At 37.3% G+C, this 17,330-nt stretch overlaps 1 protein-coding gene across 1 annotated transcript in view; it reads left to right on the top strand.

The window, feature by feature from the left end:
• Nucleotides 1-870: 870 nt before the first annotated feature.
• The window catches only part of LOC104169351 (receptor-type tyrosine-protein phosphatase delta-like), a gene marked incomplete at its 3' end in the record, with an annotated part of 43,817 nt that continues 27,357 nt past the window's right edge, over nucleotides 871-17,330 (top strand). The window contains exons 1-5 of the mRNA XM_009710254.1: nucleotides 871-878; nucleotides 2,911-3,180; nucleotides 3,889-4,470; nucleotides 13,602-13,735; nucleotides 15,338-15,482. Of these exons, the coding sequence (XP_009708556.1) occupies nucleotides 2,961-3,180; nucleotides 3,889-4,470; nucleotides 13,602-13,735; nucleotides 15,338-15,482 (1,081 nt within the window). The remainder of the gene's footprint in view (nucleotides 879-2,910; nucleotides 3,181-3,888; nucleotides 4,471-13,601; nucleotides 13,736-15,337; nucleotides 15,483-17,330) is intronic.

The following is a 17,330-nucleotide window of genomic DNA, read 5'->3' as shown; positions in this document are numbered from 1 at the left end:
TATATATATTTTTATATAACTTTAGTGTAATACTTGAGAATGAAGTGTAGTCCTTACAATGATAGTGATCAATTGGCTGTATTTTTTGAAGAAATTACCTGTCTATATGACAGGTATGACTAATAAGGAAACCATTATATTCCTCTGTACAGTAGTACAAATGGTTCATTTTTTTTAACATATGAAAATATTCCTTTGGTTCACCTAGAAAGAAGTGCTTTGTTTCTGGCGGTATCTCCAACGACTGGTTGATGTAGCTTTCTGTACAACAAAGCCTATAACATACATACATACATATGTATACATATGTGTGTGTGTGTGTGTGTGTCTACAGTATAAAGGGATGGGTGGGGGAAATAGGACTGAAAACATAAAGAGCTGTAAACTTTACGGTAGGGTGGATGACCTTACCAAAAATACGTAACTTGATTTTGAAATTTCTTTAGAGCTGATTTTTCGATCAACCTGCTATGTTTTCATATGGTGGGACTTTTTTTTGCTAATTATAAAAAGAAAAGAAAGGAAAACACTTCATAGTTTTAACATCCATAGAAAGTTACTTGATTTTTTTTTTTCTTTCTCTTCTCCTCCAACATACTGACTTTCCTGTGCTGCATGAGGCATGTATACCTTTTTATCCAAAGGAAAATTTCAAAATTATGCTAGCTATTGTTTCTAACACCGTTGTAGCTGTGGAAAATGCTAACTTTTCAAGATGAGGTAGAAAGGTTTAATTAGAGCAAGTAGAGATGTTCAAGTAGCAGTTGAAAGCCTTGATATGGCCTTTTTACTCTCTCTGTGTTTCCCTTGTTTTTCTCCTTTCCTCATTTCATTGTGTTCTGCATCAAACCCCCTACATCCCTCAGAGCTGCGAGAAGGTTGGTGTGTTTTTTACTTTTTACCCACCTTACAAAACTATTAATTAAACCAATAACAAAGAATACAAATGAAATGAATGTAGCTGCATTGTGGCGTTTTTTAAGTTAATGTTATGTTTAAGCAGAGAATGCCCTGGTCATGGCTTTTGATGAGTGCTGGTATCTTAACTGTTGTGCATGATAAGAGAGAATGAACCTGAATGCATGGCAACCTTTTTAGCTTTAACACTAATGTCTAGTAAATTTGGTCAGTGTTCCTGCTTTTTCTTCCTTTTTGATTTCTTGTTTATACTGATGCCTGCTTTTCAAGGAATGATTTCAGCAGTTGCTTTTCTAAACAGCCCGCGCATGAAGACTAAACTCTCCTTTGTCTATAAGGATTGTGTTCAATACAAGAAATTCCTCATTGCCTGCTGCTTGCTTTGTGTGGCCTCTGTGAACTGGCCACTTACGGATGTTTTGCTCTCCGCTTGTTCCCCTTCTGCCTGTCATTCACTCGTGAGGCCATTGCAGTAAACCCCTTCTGAATCCATAGAAGATCACAGAAATTTAATCAAACCCAGTGGAAAGGTTTCAGACTAATACAGTTTTCATTACTTTTTTTAAAACTCACTCATAGTCTTTTATTTTACTTTTTATTTTTGCTGAATTAAAACTGTATTAATAATTAGCCTCTATTAAACCCAAATAAATACAGTTTCGAGTACACTGTCCAATGAAAGGCCTAAATACAAACCTACCTCTCTCAGCTACCTCTCTCTCTCTTCCACCTCCCCCACACATGTGCACACCACTGAGAATATTTGAAGCAGGAACACTGATCTGTTATTGCCTGGTAATTTTCTCGGTGTTGTGTTTGCTTAAATATTAACTACTTTGTTAGTGCAATGTCCTGCTATGTGTTTAAGGTTGCCACCCCTTGCTATCAATACAGAAATGTCTAATATTATTGATCCTCATAGCTTATTTTGCTTTCCCTTAACTGTGAGCATAGTGAAATCCTGAATGTTAAATGTTCTGCTGTTTTCCCAGTGTCCCTTCCTAGCAGTTGCTTTTTAACCATCTAAACTTAAGCTAATTTCCTTCTCCCTCAAACTCTGTGCTCCTCTTAAACTCCTGTATCTGTCAGCCTATCCTATCCCCATCTCTTTCAAGTTTTCTCTCACAATTTATTTTCTTTTTGAGTTATTTTTCTTTCTGCAGGTTTTACTCAGACATTTCCCTAAGCATGATTCTCTATTGATTCTGTCTTTTGCTTGCCTGCATGACCAAATCCAGTACTTTGTACTGGCTTTGCCTAGTTTCTTTCTGTGACTATATCTATATCTATATCTATATCTATATATATATATAAATATGTATATGTGTGCATATATATGTATATATATATTTGTATTTGTGTGTAATTATATATTTTTTCCATGTTTGTTTCAGTGTTAGTGTGAGGTCTTGAGGCTGCATCTACTTTGAGTCTGAAAGCAAATGAAGTTGCACTTTCAATGTACTGTAGGCAGTGTGTTCCAGGACTGTGATGTGACAATGTGGCCTAGCACATTTATTCACATCAACTGGAAGCACGCAGCATTGAAGTTGGTTTTGGTAATCAACTCAAGCATGCTGTTGACCTTCCAGTTTTCTTCTGTGCATATATATATATGTATGGGCACATAAAATGCATATATATATGTGTGTGTGTGTGTGCGTGTGTGCGTGTGTGTGCGTGTGTGTATATCTTTTGCATGGTGTTTGTGTATTGTTAGTATGTAGTTAGTTAACTGTGGGGCCCTAACAGGTCTGAATCAGCCTTTTTATAAATATACCTAATAATATCCTCAAGTAAATACAGAATAATTCACACTGTGTGCAGACAAAATTCTTGTTTATTCTTGTATTTCTATTATACATATTTTCTGGCAGATTGAAATAACACGTTAAAACGTTAAATTGTGTCTGTACACTGCGTGTAGTCCATATGCAAGACTCAGTTTCTTTTTTTGTATATGTTATTACCTTTTTTTGTGTTTTGTTCCAGTTCGACGGGTCCCACCGAGGTTCTCTATCCCCCCCACCAATCATGAGATCATGCCTGGCGGGAGTGTAAATATCACGTGTGTTGCGGTGGGGTCACCAATGCCATATGTGAAATGGATGCTAGGAGCAGAAGATTTGACACCTGAGGATGATATGCCAATAGGGAGGAACGTCCTTGAGCTTAATGATGTCAGGCAGTCTGCAAACTATACTTGTGTTGCTATGTCTACCCTTGGTGTTATAGAAGCAATAGCACAGATAACTGTCAAAGGTATATCCCAAGCACATATATTTGGATATAGTTCAGGTTTTTTTTCATTCATTGCCGTATTCTGAGCAAATATATTGCACTGAAAGGGACTAAGTATCTCTTACTCTCTTAAATCAAGAGGGTAAATATTTAGACCAATCACTGGCATAAGACAAAATACAGATTCAAACAGCAATAATACTAATAAATAAGTTAATCGTAATGTTCAATTATTCTGCTGTGTCTAGCTCCCAGCCTTCATTTCAAGTAAGAAAAGATCTTGTAATCTTGCATGTGCTTGTCAACAGCAGGAGCCTTTAAGAACCAGTCATTCAATTTTTAGAGTTGCTGGGTGTCCAAGTATCATATTCACTGAGTAACTGGAATCTAGAGGTTCCAAAAATATCTGAAAAGTAAACTATAATGATGCAATGTCTATAAGATTCCTTTTCTGCATATGTTTACTGAACCTATTCCAAAAGTCAGTATCATTAATTTATATCAAATAAACCTTACACTACTAAACCTGAAGATTTTTTGATAGATTTCTGCAGTAAATCATAATTGCAAAAAGCTTGCTCTGAACAGATCACACCTTCCTTCCATTCCAGTCTTCCTGTTCTGTTTTTTTTGTTGTGGTTACTTGTTTTGGTTTTTAAGCCGCTTATTGTAATAATTAATGTCTACTGTTACGTAGTGCTAACTGTATTTTTTGGCATTTATCTTTAGCCTTACCCAAACCTCCTGGAACACCTGTCGTGACAGAAAGCACAGCGACAAGCATAACATTGACTTGGGATTCTGGAAACCCTGAGCCAGTTTCTTACTACATAATCCAACATAAACCAAAAAACTCTGAGGAGCTATATAAAGAAATTGATGGGGTGGCCACAACACGCTATAGCGTGGCTGGCCTAAGCCCATATTCAGAGTATGAATTTCGAGTAGTTGCTGTAAATAATATTGGGCGAGGGCCACCCAGTGAGCCTGTGTCGACAAGGACTTCCGAGCAAGCACCTTCCAGTGCACCACGCAATGTGCAGGCCCGTATGTTGAGCTCTACCACCATTTTGGTACAGTGGGAAGAACCTGAGGAACCTAATGGACAAATACAAGGTTACAGAGTTTATTACACCATGGACCCCACTCAACATGTTAACAGTTGGATGAAGCACAATGTGGCTGACAGCCATATTACTACTATTGGAAATCTGGTACCCCAGAAAACATACAGCGTGAAGGTTCTTGCTTTTACTTCTGTTGGGGATGGACCACTTTCTAGTGACATTCAAGTCATCACTCAAACAGGAGGTAAGCAATGAACAGAATTTGTGCAAAAAAAAAAAACATGTTTAAATTTTACAGAGAGAATTTGAGTTTAAAATGTTGAAAAAAACTTCCTGTCAATGATAGCCGGTTTATTCAGGCAGCTTTTGCAGATAACCTTTTCTCAATTCTACAGTGCAAGTTGTCATAGAAGAGTGGAAGTTATCCCCTCGCACTTTAATTTGTTTTTCATCAATCTCAAGAAGTTTAACTGAAGTCTCAGGGCGACCTTCATCCTGGAAGTGGCCAAATGTTATGGCTATATTGACAAATATTCTGTTTGGCAGTTCTCTGTCCACAAAAAGTGTTTGTCAAGTAGTTCTTCACAGCTTTCTTTGAGGAGTTACCTATGTTGGTGGGTTTTGTTTAGGTGGCATCTGGCTCCTTTGTGCTACATCACTCTAATGAATCTTGCTTTTGGAAATTTAAAATGTATGTGTACTGCAATGTGTATTCAAATAGCTGGTGAGGTTCTGAGAACACATAAAACATGAAAGCATTAAAAAAGCCACAAACCTTTGTGTACGTTCAGACAAGCAGTTCTGTACACTTTGGATTCATAAATGACATCCAACCTGCCCCTATGAAGTGTATACCACAAGGTCACAATTTTCTTGTTTTATGTTTGCAGTTGGGTTGTTTTGTTTCTGTGCAGCAGTTTTAGATCCATGAATTAGCTTTATTAGCAAAGGACAAAAAAGCATGGTGAAAAACATTGCAGAGAATTTTTGTGAATTCAAAAGCGAGCAGCTCTGTTGGAGCTACATGGCAGAAAGTGTTTCATTGTAGCAATAAGAAATAAAAGCTCCCTTTGTCTAGCGGTTTAGAGAAAGTGGTATGAAGTGTTACTGGAGGTCAGTGATTGCCTAGAAGTATTATGTAATACTACTTTAATTTTTTAGTACTGGAAAGTTTCCTGTTGAAGACTTTAGTATCCCTCAATTTCTTAAAAATATGTCTCTGAAGTAACTGAAGACAGTTATGTTTCATCCACTTTTTACTTCTGTGTTTTACCAATATGCATTTAATAAAGAACAGAAATTGAGAGATTGTCCTGGAAGCTTTCTAAGTGTTGTGTTGCACAAAGGTCTAGGTGTTGCCTTTTGCAGTATCTCGGCTGAGAAGTTACTAAGTTAACTTTTTTTAGACTTTCTAGTGGTAGGTTAAAATGTGTTTGTGTGCACATGCAAGTATAAATATGTACACCTTAGTTCAATTTTGGCAGTTGTAACCTTTTTCAGGGACTAGTTTTTATAGCAACATCTGACTTTTTTTTTGAATCCATGTACAAAAAGGTTTTAAAGAAGGTTTAGCGAGCTCCTCATCTGTGTTTTCACTTACAACTGTAAACCTTTTAGATTAGCAAGAGTTTGTCAGTGGCTTCCCCAGAGAAGGATGAAGCAATTGAAATAATGAGCACTGAGGCTCAGCTGGACCGGCCCAAGTTACATTACTTGCTGAGGTCACTTCAGAAAAGCTCTGTTTATTAAAACCTTTATAGAACTTGTCATTAAACCTGCCCATCTGTTTCTGATTGCTGTTGCAATCTGAAGAAATTATGACAATGTTAACAGTTCAGGAGGGATTCTCAGTACATGTTTCCAACTTTGTAACAGAGCTGACTTGACATTGTTTATTTGTGACTATCTTAAAAATCAAAAGAAAACCAAAAATGTGACATACGGGAGGCGTTTTTAAGCATTGATACTTGTGCTTGAAATATGAACATTTTAACTCATAAAAAAGAAAAAAAGCAAAGAAAGTCTGCTGCAGATATCCAGTGCAGGGTGTGTTTAAAAACTAAGATTCTCCCTTCTTTCTATCCATCAGTTTCTCTTCAGTGGACACTGCAGAATGAAATGCCCTCCTTGCCCTTCTCTTCCAGATTTTCTGTAATCTAAATTTGAATATGATTGTTTTGGTTTAAGTCTCTTTCACGTTGAAACTCATCAAAATAAATATAGTAATGATAACGTGCCATTTAAAAACAGTGGAAGTGGATTTAATGGAAACATATGTAAAAGAGTAAAAGTAGGAATAGAATGATGATTACGTTTTGATTGATTTTTTTTTTCTTTTTTTGAAACAAATAAGCCTGTCATTGTAAAAATATAGCTTAAACCTTACGCTTTCTTTGGGGATATTAGAGTATATATTCAGCAAAATCTGATTGACAGCTGTGACTTACAGGCTCTGTTAGCTTGATTTCCTTCAAAGCTTTCCTCCCTTATGTGTATTCTGATTGTTTGAGAGAGTTTATAAAAATTGAATAATTTGTTTTAAAAAAGCCTGTTCACAAGAATCTTTGCTTTCTTAGTACAGCAGAATTGTCCTTTTGAAATGGCTTCTCACTTTGCAGGTCAGCTGAAACTCTGCTGATAGTGAAAATTAGGTTTCTAATTAAAATATATTCTAGGAACATGTAGTTTGAAGGGAAGACAAGGAAGCAATTCTTAGACAACTAAACATTACAAAAAGTAAAAGTTTTATGTTCATTCTTGTGTTTCAGTATTCTGCTTAAGGATTTAAGGAAAAGCCATGTCCTGTTGCCCAGTTGTTTTCAGTAGTGTTTTCTTTACTCTAAAAAGACACCATTTTAAGAAATTAAGTAATCAAAAAACAGCTGTAGAGCTGAGCCTTTTGAGTAAAGGAAGATCCATTCCAAAAGCTACAACTAAGAAAGACCTTATTCTGCATTTTGAGTCAAAGGATTTGATTCTGCTGAGTCAGGACTGGTATATTATTTAGGAGAACTGACTTACTAATGCCAAATTTTAGAATAAAGAAATATTGGTCTATGCTTGTCATACTTCTTGTCCTTTTTCTTTACTTCACTAGAAAACAAAAGCTCTGTTGGTTTGCCTCCATTTAGGTGCCCAGGACACACTTCTTACCTATCTTCTCGCCTTTCCTTTCTTTGCTTAAATTGGTCAGAAATACGCATACTGTCTGAGCAACATAGTTTAACCTGTGTGTACCAGGAAAATTCTTGAGCTTTAAACTAAAAGTCTGCGTTTTGGTTGGGTTTGGTTTGGTTTGGTATGGTTTGGTTTGGTTTGGTGTTAATGTGCAAAGAGAAGATAACTACTGAAGGAATTCAGAGAATCCTGTTTTTAGTATGAGCTTAGGTAGAAAGAAGGGAGAATGAAAGATATATGAGGTCTATTGGTAGTGGATTATGGGAGAAAGAGAGAGAGAAAAAATATTCTGGGAAGTGAATGTGTACCAGTAAACATATGCTTCTTTAAACAAGAACTTACAATATAAAACATATTGTTAATTTTAAACCAAGAGTTGGCAGTGGTTTGAAGAGGTGAGGTTTATTGCAGTTATAAAAGGCTAATCTTTTGAACATATGGAAAAGGACAGTAATGAGAAGGTCAAGTATCTGACCATCCGGGCGCATAAACACAGCCTTAGCTTAAGGGAAATGACTTAATGGTTCTGGAGTTCTGATTGTAAAAGAAGATCAGAAATTCAGAGGAAGGGAGTCTTTTGCAAGGGAATACAGTTCTGTGTTCTAGCAAGCTAGCTACTTTGCCAGACGTCTCAAAATTTTTTTATGAACACAAGAATGGAGAAACCTCATGTCTCTGAAACTCCACAGTACCAGTCTCCTAGTGAAGCATTTCATGGAAATGGACTTCACAAGGGAAAGGTTTGAGAGCATGCAGCTGGAAATTCAACCATGATGCAAGGAAGCAGGTGGAAGAAGATTAATTTGGAGTTGAGGTGGGGTGCAGGATGGTTTTTAAGTGACAAAATTTCCCTTAAGGAACATTTCTAGTCAGGTAGGAAAGAATATTTCAACTTTTGAACAACAACTTCTGTTCTCTGAAAGCACAGTTAACTTCCGTTAATTGTCCCAGTCTCTATGTTTACTTCATTTAAATGGTAACATCATGAGACCAATATTGAGGATCTTACCCTCACAGTGATTTTTCTAGCTCTTAAGCTCCCTCTCTTTTTTTTTCTGGTTAGAAGACAAAATAAGGTATGGTTATGGGATTTTTTTAAAAATTTTTTAATCTGATTTTTTCCTAGTCCAGAATTCTGATTTTTGCAAAATATGTGGACAAGCACTGGAAATATGCACGCATTACTCTTGTCACTGAACTTAAGTATGGAAGAATGCAGCTTGAAATAATTTTAAGACAACTGTACTGCTACACTGTAGAAATAGAGTGTAGACAGAATTAGTATGAAGAATAATTAATCTCTTCACTGCGTTCTGTAGTCATTCAGACAAAACTATGCGGACTTTGTCTTTAAGACTGACCAACATGTTTTATTCTATTCTGTGGACTCCCTCATTGTCAGCCACACATACTATTTTAAAAAAGTGATTTATGAGTTTCTGGTTAGTTTTCACAAAATGTGCTATGCTTTTTGGACATCTAAAATATATTGTAGTTAGTTATTTTGAATACTGTAGTTCTGTGTTTGATACTGCAGAACTGCAAGCCTCAGCTATTTTCAGACTCATTTGAAAAGGTTGTTTCTCTTGTAGCAGAAAGACAGAGGGAGAGCAGGATGCACATATAATTAGTACATTACTCATTTTATTTTGTAATTATATTCCATGAGAATTTGGTATTTCAAAAAGTACAAAACTTTGATTTACAAAACAAAAACTCCAGAGCCCATTAACTCTTCAATCGTAAGAGCTTCTCTGTAGAGCTTCGTGCTTCTTCCAGAGCAAGCAGAAGCATGAGTTCTTGGTCCCCTTCAGTTCCCAACTGATTGTAAATTGTCTTGATCAATCTATTTTTCTTTGCAAAACTGATTTCTAGTTGAACTGATTGAGTTTTTCCTCTAGGTATGGATCTCACCCTAGCAATGTCATGGAGCCCTTTCTAGCCTGGAGACTCCCCTTTCTTTCCAGCATCACTTGCAAACCCAGCACAGTCCTAGAGTGTTTTTCTGGTTACCTCAGCCAGCTGAGAAGCTGTGTAGGGAACGAAAGTGCCCTTCTGATTAGAGATCACATTTTATGATTCTGTTCTGGCACTTGAATCAGGGGTGGCCATAAAACCACATATACAGGACAAGGTCCAGCAATCTGTGTTTGCTTCTGGTTATCCAGCAATAAACGTGGAGAACTAGGCAAGCAAAGGTGTAGAACTTGGTATGAAGTTTTGTAAAGAGTAATTCTGGACTTTGTTTTGTCACTACATTGAAGTGTTTCATCGTGTGTACTACCTAAGTTATGTCATGTTTACAAGCAAGAAATGAGAAGAGGTATACTGAGTGCACAGGGAAGTTATGGGTTTTAATGTACATTTGTAAAGCACGTTGACCTCAAAGCAGAAAAGACAGAAAAGATGACACTGAGAAAATGCTTATGCAAAAAGATTCCATTCAGTGAGCTGACCAAATACAGCACTAACATGGAGAGTTAGATTTGATCTGTGTAATTAAAAACACTTCAGCAAAAGTATAAAGTCTACTTACGTAGATCTTCCAGTTTCTCTAGGTTTTTTCTGTCTCTGAAGGAGACCAGTACCTTCTGTCAGCTCCTGCAGCTTGGCTTAGTTCCCATGCGGCACTGAAGAATTTTTTGAACAGATGTTGTGTGTTCTAGGCATAAATCCTAAATAGTTTAAAAGTTATTGTTCCACTTTCTGGTCTGGTACTTTTTCTTTGGATTAAGCCTGGAGTTCCATACCAGAGTTTATCAGTAATACAGTTTGTTTCATTTCTGTTATTTTGTTTCTGTTTTCTTTCTTCTTCATCTTCTCTATCTGTTTGGAGCAATGCACATTTCCCTGTCACCTCTTCTGTCAGTGTTTTCAGCTTCAGAGTTGCTTAACTGTGGTTGAAAAATCTGAAGGGAGACTAGATTTTGCAGCAAGATATGATTTTGACAAAGAGCATTTAGGGAAGTGCAATTAACCATCAACTTGTATGAGATGATAGAGAACTGCAGACCGAAGACCAAAAAGGTTTTTTTTTGAAAGAAATACTTGAAGGATAAAGGTCTTAAAATGTGCCAAGAGACCAGAAATACCCTTCATTCTCCATCTAGTGTCTTATTTATCATAATCAATGATACCAGCCTTCATATGGGTCACTTGTCTGGTCATTTGCTGTAACTGCCTGGCTGTATTCTACAATTCGTATATCTGTACATTAAGCACAGATCATAGCATCACAGGATGATTCAGCCTGGTAAGATGGTCTTCTGGGGAGGTCTTCAGCCCCAGCTCCTGCCCAGAGTAGGCTCAGCCACGAGATCAGACTGGGCTGCTCGGAACTTCACCCAGTTGGGGCATAAAAGTCCCCAGGCTGGAGAAGGCCCAGTTTCCCTGGGCCCTGACTCCACTGCTGGGCTGTCTTTGTGGGGAAGAGGCTTCTCCTTATCTCCAGCCTGAGCCTCTCATGTTTCAGTTTGTGCTGCTGCCTGTCGGCCTTCTGCTGTGCACCAGTGTGAAGAGCCCAGCTGTGTCACCTCCCTCCCTCCCATCAGTGCCAGATATGCTGTTGGGTGCCCCATAAGCTGTTGCTTCTCCCAGTTGAACCAACCCCAGTCCCACAGCTGCTCCTCACAGGACAAGGGCCCCAGCCCAGAGCCGTCTTGCTGAGACCCAAAGCCAGGTGCAGTACCCAGATGTAGTCTAACAGGCACCAAGCAGGGAGGACAGTCCCTACCCTGGCCTGGCTCTCGGGCCCATCTCCTGCTCACACAGCCCCAAGCACTGCTGGCCCTTGTTGCTACCTGGGCACACACCTGGCCCCTATTCAGCTCACTGCCCTCCAGGGCTGAGGGCCAACTCCCACAGCTGCCCCCTGGCCCCATCAGCCCCAGCCTACATCCCTGCAGGGCTCTGCCTTCCTGGGACAGAGCTTACTGAGCTTCATGGGGAACCATCAGCCTCTTCCTCCCCCATCTCCAGCTCCCTCTTAAGCGCAGCCTCGCCCTTGAAAGTGTCAACTGGTCCCCCCCAGCTTAATGTCATCTGCAAACCTGGAACATGTGCCCTCTATCCCCTCCTCCAGGTCACTGATAGAGATGTCAAACACAAGATGGATAGCATGGCAGAGATAACATAAGCTGCCGTTTGACTTTCCATGACCAAAGGTGATTTTTTAAGTCCAACTGTGCTACTCAGTTACTTTGCCAAAATACCTTTTTCCCTATCCTTTTGATAAACATTGAAGCAAATAATTTTTTCCACAGGTCAGTTTTATCAGTTTTTTTTATAAAGCTTTGGCAAACCTGCAGTGGGGCTCCACATCTACTTTAAGCCGTGTTCAACAGGAGGCAAATCTGCAGCTGTTGTGTGGTTGTTACTCAGGAGTGTTTTGAAGCAGCTAACCTAAAAAGTTGTAATATTCATCTAGTAAATGCATTTGTACAACTACACTATAGATGTGCCAAGTTTGAGTTTGATCTAGTGGTATTTCAGAATCCGTTTCAAAGTTAGAAATTATCCAGTTGTCCCACTCTCTCCCTCTGCATTTCAGATCCATTCAGTTTTAAAAGGATAAGATTAGAAGTCTTTCTGTCAAAAGTACTTTGTTGATATTTCCTGTAATTGCTCCCTGTGTTTTGTGATCTTTTCCCTTTTGCACTTTGCAGTACCAAGGAAGTGGTCTCTTTTTACACCAGACATCTTTTAGAAAAATAGCTAAATACTCCTATCCTTTTTTCTTCCCATAAAGAGGCTTGGTCTCCTCTTCGCCTTCACTCTTTCTCTCAGAAATAAGCAACATCCTTCTAAACCTTTCCTTGTCTATTTTGTCCTGTTTCTGAAAAAAAAAAAAACAAACTACAAGTAAATGGTAGGGACTTGTAACCTCCACACAGGAGCTTGAATATGGACCTCATGTCGACAAGTTATCTGTCTGTTTAAAGTTAGGTGTCAAACCTGCACCAGTGTGCAGGAGGAAAGTGTTTGCCCAGAGTGACATTCTGTAGAAGTCTGGGGAAGATAAGAATTACAGTCACAATTTATGGTTACCATTTGCTCCCTGGTGTTTTTAAATCTTTTACTGTAGAAAAGAAGTCTACTTGTAGTGCTATGATAAAATTCTACCTTGAGAAATGATTGTGAAACAATCATTATTGTCTCATCCTACTTGTCACACCTGTTCTCAGAATGTGCTAAGAAGTGCATCTCATATTTTTTTCCTTAAAAAATAAAACCATGCCACATTTTATTCTTGAAGAGCTACAAATGCTGTAGAAGACTGTTTCATGCCTTATCAACAGCACTATTAACTGAAAGTAATGTTTTAGAACTTGGGTGCCAAAATGATTGTATACAGTCCAATGACAGGGTTATATTTTGCTATCTTTTCCCAGTCAAGCTTATTAGTTGCTGTAGATTTGCAGAAGTAAATGCCTGTAACGTTTAGTCTGGATAATTTCTGTGACCATTACATGAGACATAACAACAGAGAATGTTCTTGACTACTGGAGTCAAAGTTGCATTTTTACTTCTTGCAATTAGGAAGTGTTGTTACTAGAAATTTGCTATATTGGTAAAAATACCAGTAAAAATACCCATGAAAAGGGTAGAAATATGTCACTTAATGAGGACGTTACTGAAGATCTCTTCAATAGGTTATAACTTCTTCAGGTTACAAGAGCATTCAATATTTAGGTGTCTTCTTAAAGAGCAGGATGTGTTTAGTATGTTCGTTATTTATTGGCTGAGCAAACCATTTTGAGATTTGGAAATGCATGTAAAGGTTTTAACACTTTCTTCTTGACTCTTCCAGCCATCTTAGGTAATACCAGCTTTTCCCCATATACACGCATGTATACATGTATATATTTGTCATTTCACACATAGGTTGTTAGATTGCTGATATTCATTGCCAGGCTTCTGTTCAATTACATTTCAGTTCTGTGTGCGTTGTTTACACTGTGAAGAATTTATTTGAAGTCCTTGATAATTAGTAATGTGTGAATTAAATATAATGTTATTCTTTTTCTGAACTTAGATTAATTTATTTCGTAATACAGTTAATCAATTTGTTTTAAGTACAGTAAGTTCAATGAAAGTAACATCGTGTGAAATATTCAGATAATAGTTTAAAAGGTTTGAAAGATAAGTGTTGAACTAGCCAAATAAACAATTGGCGACACTGCTGAACTTTTTCTTTAGTGCCTGGTCAGCCATTGAACTTCAAAGCAGAACCTGAATCTGAAACGAGCATATTACTTTCCTGGACACCTCCACGCTCTGATACAATTTCCAGCTATGAACTGGTTTACAAAGATGGGGAGCACGGGGAGGAGGTAAGTGAAAAGACTATATACCTTTTAAATACTCCTTAATGAGTCAGACATAAAATGATGCAATGGTTTAGAATTGATGGGTTAGTAACTTTCTTTGGTACAAATGCCTTGATGTTTAACAGTTTGTTAAACCCACCAGTCAGCCTAACAATAGACTGAGTGTGTAAACAGCAGAAAATGATATTGCGAACCAGTGGAACTTTGCTGTTGTTTGTAACAAGTCATCCACAGAAGTTGTATCCCATTTCACACGTTGGTCATGTCTCCCCAAGGCTGTCCCTCTAAGAAGGTTTGGAAGCAGAAGTATTTTGGGGCATGTTACAGATTCATTAAGATTTTTTTGCACTTATACTTGGACTTTGAAGTCTATTTTCAGTCAGAGAATTTCGATTTCTCTTTGCCACCATGTAGGAGAGTTCTCAAGCTTATCTAATCTTTCAATAATATTTGAGAAGAAAATAGGGGTTTTTCTAAAGATAAAAACCTGCTATGGACTTTTTCTGTACAATTATTTCTTACAGAATTTTCAGTTTGAGGGCCTCTGTGGTGTTAATACTGTAGACTTTAGAATAAACTCTTCTTCTGATATGGAAACGATGTGGTATTGCCAGGTGTCCCAGAAAAAAGAAAGAAGCCAGCAGCCTCAGAAGGCAGCAGGAGAGTGTCAGCCTCATTGATTTCTCCTGCATCATCAACTCATTGCTGATGCTTCAACTGAGCTTATGTTTATGGTGGCTTAACACATATACTGTGAATGCATAAACTTACTTTGTGGAAAGGGGCCAGATCCAAATTTTACCTCCAAATGGGATTCAGGCCCCTGCTTCGTTACCCTTTGGAAGAATTTGCTTCTTAACAGTTTGGACAGAAATTTAACTACAAGTTTAAACCCAAGATTACTCACATTATAAAACCTTGTAGTTCACTGTCATAAAAGATAAGCATAGGTCAGGCTTTGTTCATGTCTTACTGTCTGAAAAGCCTTTTATACTTTGTATGCAGCTATTACTTCCTCAAACAATGAAACAATATTTCTAGCTGTGAGTTTTCACCCATTAAGCTGTTGACTTTAAAAAATAATGTTCCTTAACATGTGTTTGTCATAAGTAATGTATTCGTTTTTGTTTTGGTTTAGTTTGGAAAGCTGGGGAGGGACTTTTTACAAGGGCATGTAGTGATAGGATGAGGGGCAATGGCTTTAAACTGGAAGTGGGAAGATTTAGATTAGATATTAGGTAGAAATTCTTCACTGTGAGGGTGTTGAGGCACTGGAACATGTTGCCCAGAGAAGCTATGGATACCCCATCCCTGGAAGTGTTCCAGGTCAGCTTGGATGGGGCTTTGAGCAACCTGGTCAGGTGGAAGGTGTCCCTGCCCATGGCAGGGGGAATGAAACTAGATGGTCTGTAAGGTCTCTTACAACCAAACGGTTCTATGATTCTGTGATTCTATGATTGGTTTTGTTCCGATTTATTTTCTTGAATTTAATTTTTTCTCTATGGGATTATCATCAGAGTATAAAAGCATTTTTTCTATAGGCAACATATGGAATTCAGAGTCTCTGAATATTAATCAAGTCATCCTCTTATTACCTACCTTTAGCAACGGGTTTCCACTGAACCTACTACATCTTATCGCCTGCAAGGCTTAAGACCAAACAGCTTGTACTTATTCCGTCTAGCTGCCCGTTCTCCACAAGGCCTGGGTGCTTCAACAGCAGAAATCTCAGCGAGAACCATGCAGTCAAGTAGGTGTCTTTCCTTGCTATCTTTATTTCCTTGTCCTGTATTTCTCAACAGATTAATCTCAGTAGCCCAGAGAAGCAACAACAGAGAAAAAGGCAAATTATAAAATACAGCATTCATGGTGCTTAATGCAGTGAACGAATACTTAAAATGTGTATTTTTGTAGGTGTATTATGGCCAACTTAATATATGAATGATTCTTACATAGTTTTAGAAGAAAACTCTGTAAACCAATGTCCAAAGAGACAATATTATGCTGTCATAATAATAATTTTATTTTATGTTATAATAGAATAAAATGTTTTATCATGCAATAGATGTACATTAATAACAATCCTCCACTGGTAAAATTCCACCTGCCCAGTCTGCAGATTTCTTGTAATACCAGGTTGTTCCTGCAGCATCTCCCTGAAGAACAAAAATTTGTAGAGTGGGTCAGGTTGAATATTTCAGACTGTACTAGAGATTTCCTCATAATTGTTCTTCTATAGTAGCTAATTGTTCTGATTTTAAGTTACATTTTTTTAATTGAGGCTTTTTATGATCAGTCATTTTCACACCAGGGGAAAAATTGTTTTCTTATTCGATGCTTATGGAACCAATGTCATGAAACTCATCACATTTGTCTGCAAATGAGATGCAAATGTTTGTCGGGGATTTATATATACATTTTAAAATATTTAAATTAAGACTTAATTAAAACAATCAGATATTCAAGGATGATGTCCAGAAGTGCTATTCTTGCCTTATATGTTATGCTTTCCTGACAGTTTGCATTACAGTGTCATTTTAAAACTTAGTGCAATTATGTTTGTATTTGTTTTAAATTAAATGGCCTTTCCTTAAGGTAATATTATTCAAAACAGAAAAATCAGATTCTCAAATCACATGAGTTTTTTTTAATTTGCAGTCATGAGAGATGTGATTACACCATCATTCCTTGTTAGTGTTATATTTTAATAGTAATCAGTGTGACTGGAGATAAAGTGTTGCAGACGTTTAACTAAAGCTTAATGTGCTTCTTTTTAAGACATTTGGAATAAGCCTAAAAAATTATTACATAACACAAGGCTGGTTTTAGAGATAGCGGCAAGGCACCTTTTAATTTTAGTAATCTAGGATCAATAGTTTGATTAATAAAAAGGTATTTATTTATTTATTCTAGGAGCTGTTTCAGCTATTCAGAATGCTCATTCTCATATATTGAGTGAAGATGGTTTAGACTGTGCATACAAAATAAACATCTAGGGGCCAAGGCTGCATGTTTTATATATAAGCACATTGCCATTTTTCTGTTCTTGAATATACAAAGACGTTATTCTTTTTTCAACCTAATGTCTTCAAATAGTAGGTAAATCCAACTGATTTCAGTGGGCAGACCCTGGTTATTTGCCAAAAAGATTGAAAAATATTTTTTGCAAAAATCGTGTGTTTTAAGAAAAAAATATATGCATTAATAAAACTGGTTATGCAAGTAGCTGAAGGATTATCCTTAGTTACCTAAATGCAATATTTTGCATTTTCAGGGTATAATGAATTAAAAAGTAGTGAACTTATCTATGAGTTTATTAGCAATATTCACCGCAATACAGTATTACCTTTCATCTTGATTTCAGAGAAAGATGCTACAGGGATTTATTTCTCTACATATAAAATACATTTTACTTGTATTTTACTTCCTGCACAAGTTGATGCTAGAAGGGGACCACCATGTTTTGAATACTTGATTACTGAATTAACCTAAAAAAAAAGGCAATCCAAATGTGGTAATTCTCATCTGTTCCCCCATCCACCTCCTCTAGTTAGTTGAAATGCTGGTACATTCCCTTCTGTTTTCCCTTCAGAAGAGC

This window comes from Cariama cristata, unplaced genomic scaffold (assembly GCF_000690535.1).
Source record: "Cariama cristata isolate BGI_N322 unplaced genomic scaffold, ASM69053v1 scaffold9551, whole genome shotgun sequence".
NCBI lineage: Eukaryota > Metazoa > Chordata > Aves > Cariamiformes > Cariamidae > Cariama > Cariama cristata.
The sequence above is the reverse complement of the archived record's forward strand: the minus strand, read 5'-3'. Positions and strand labels throughout refer to the sequence as shown.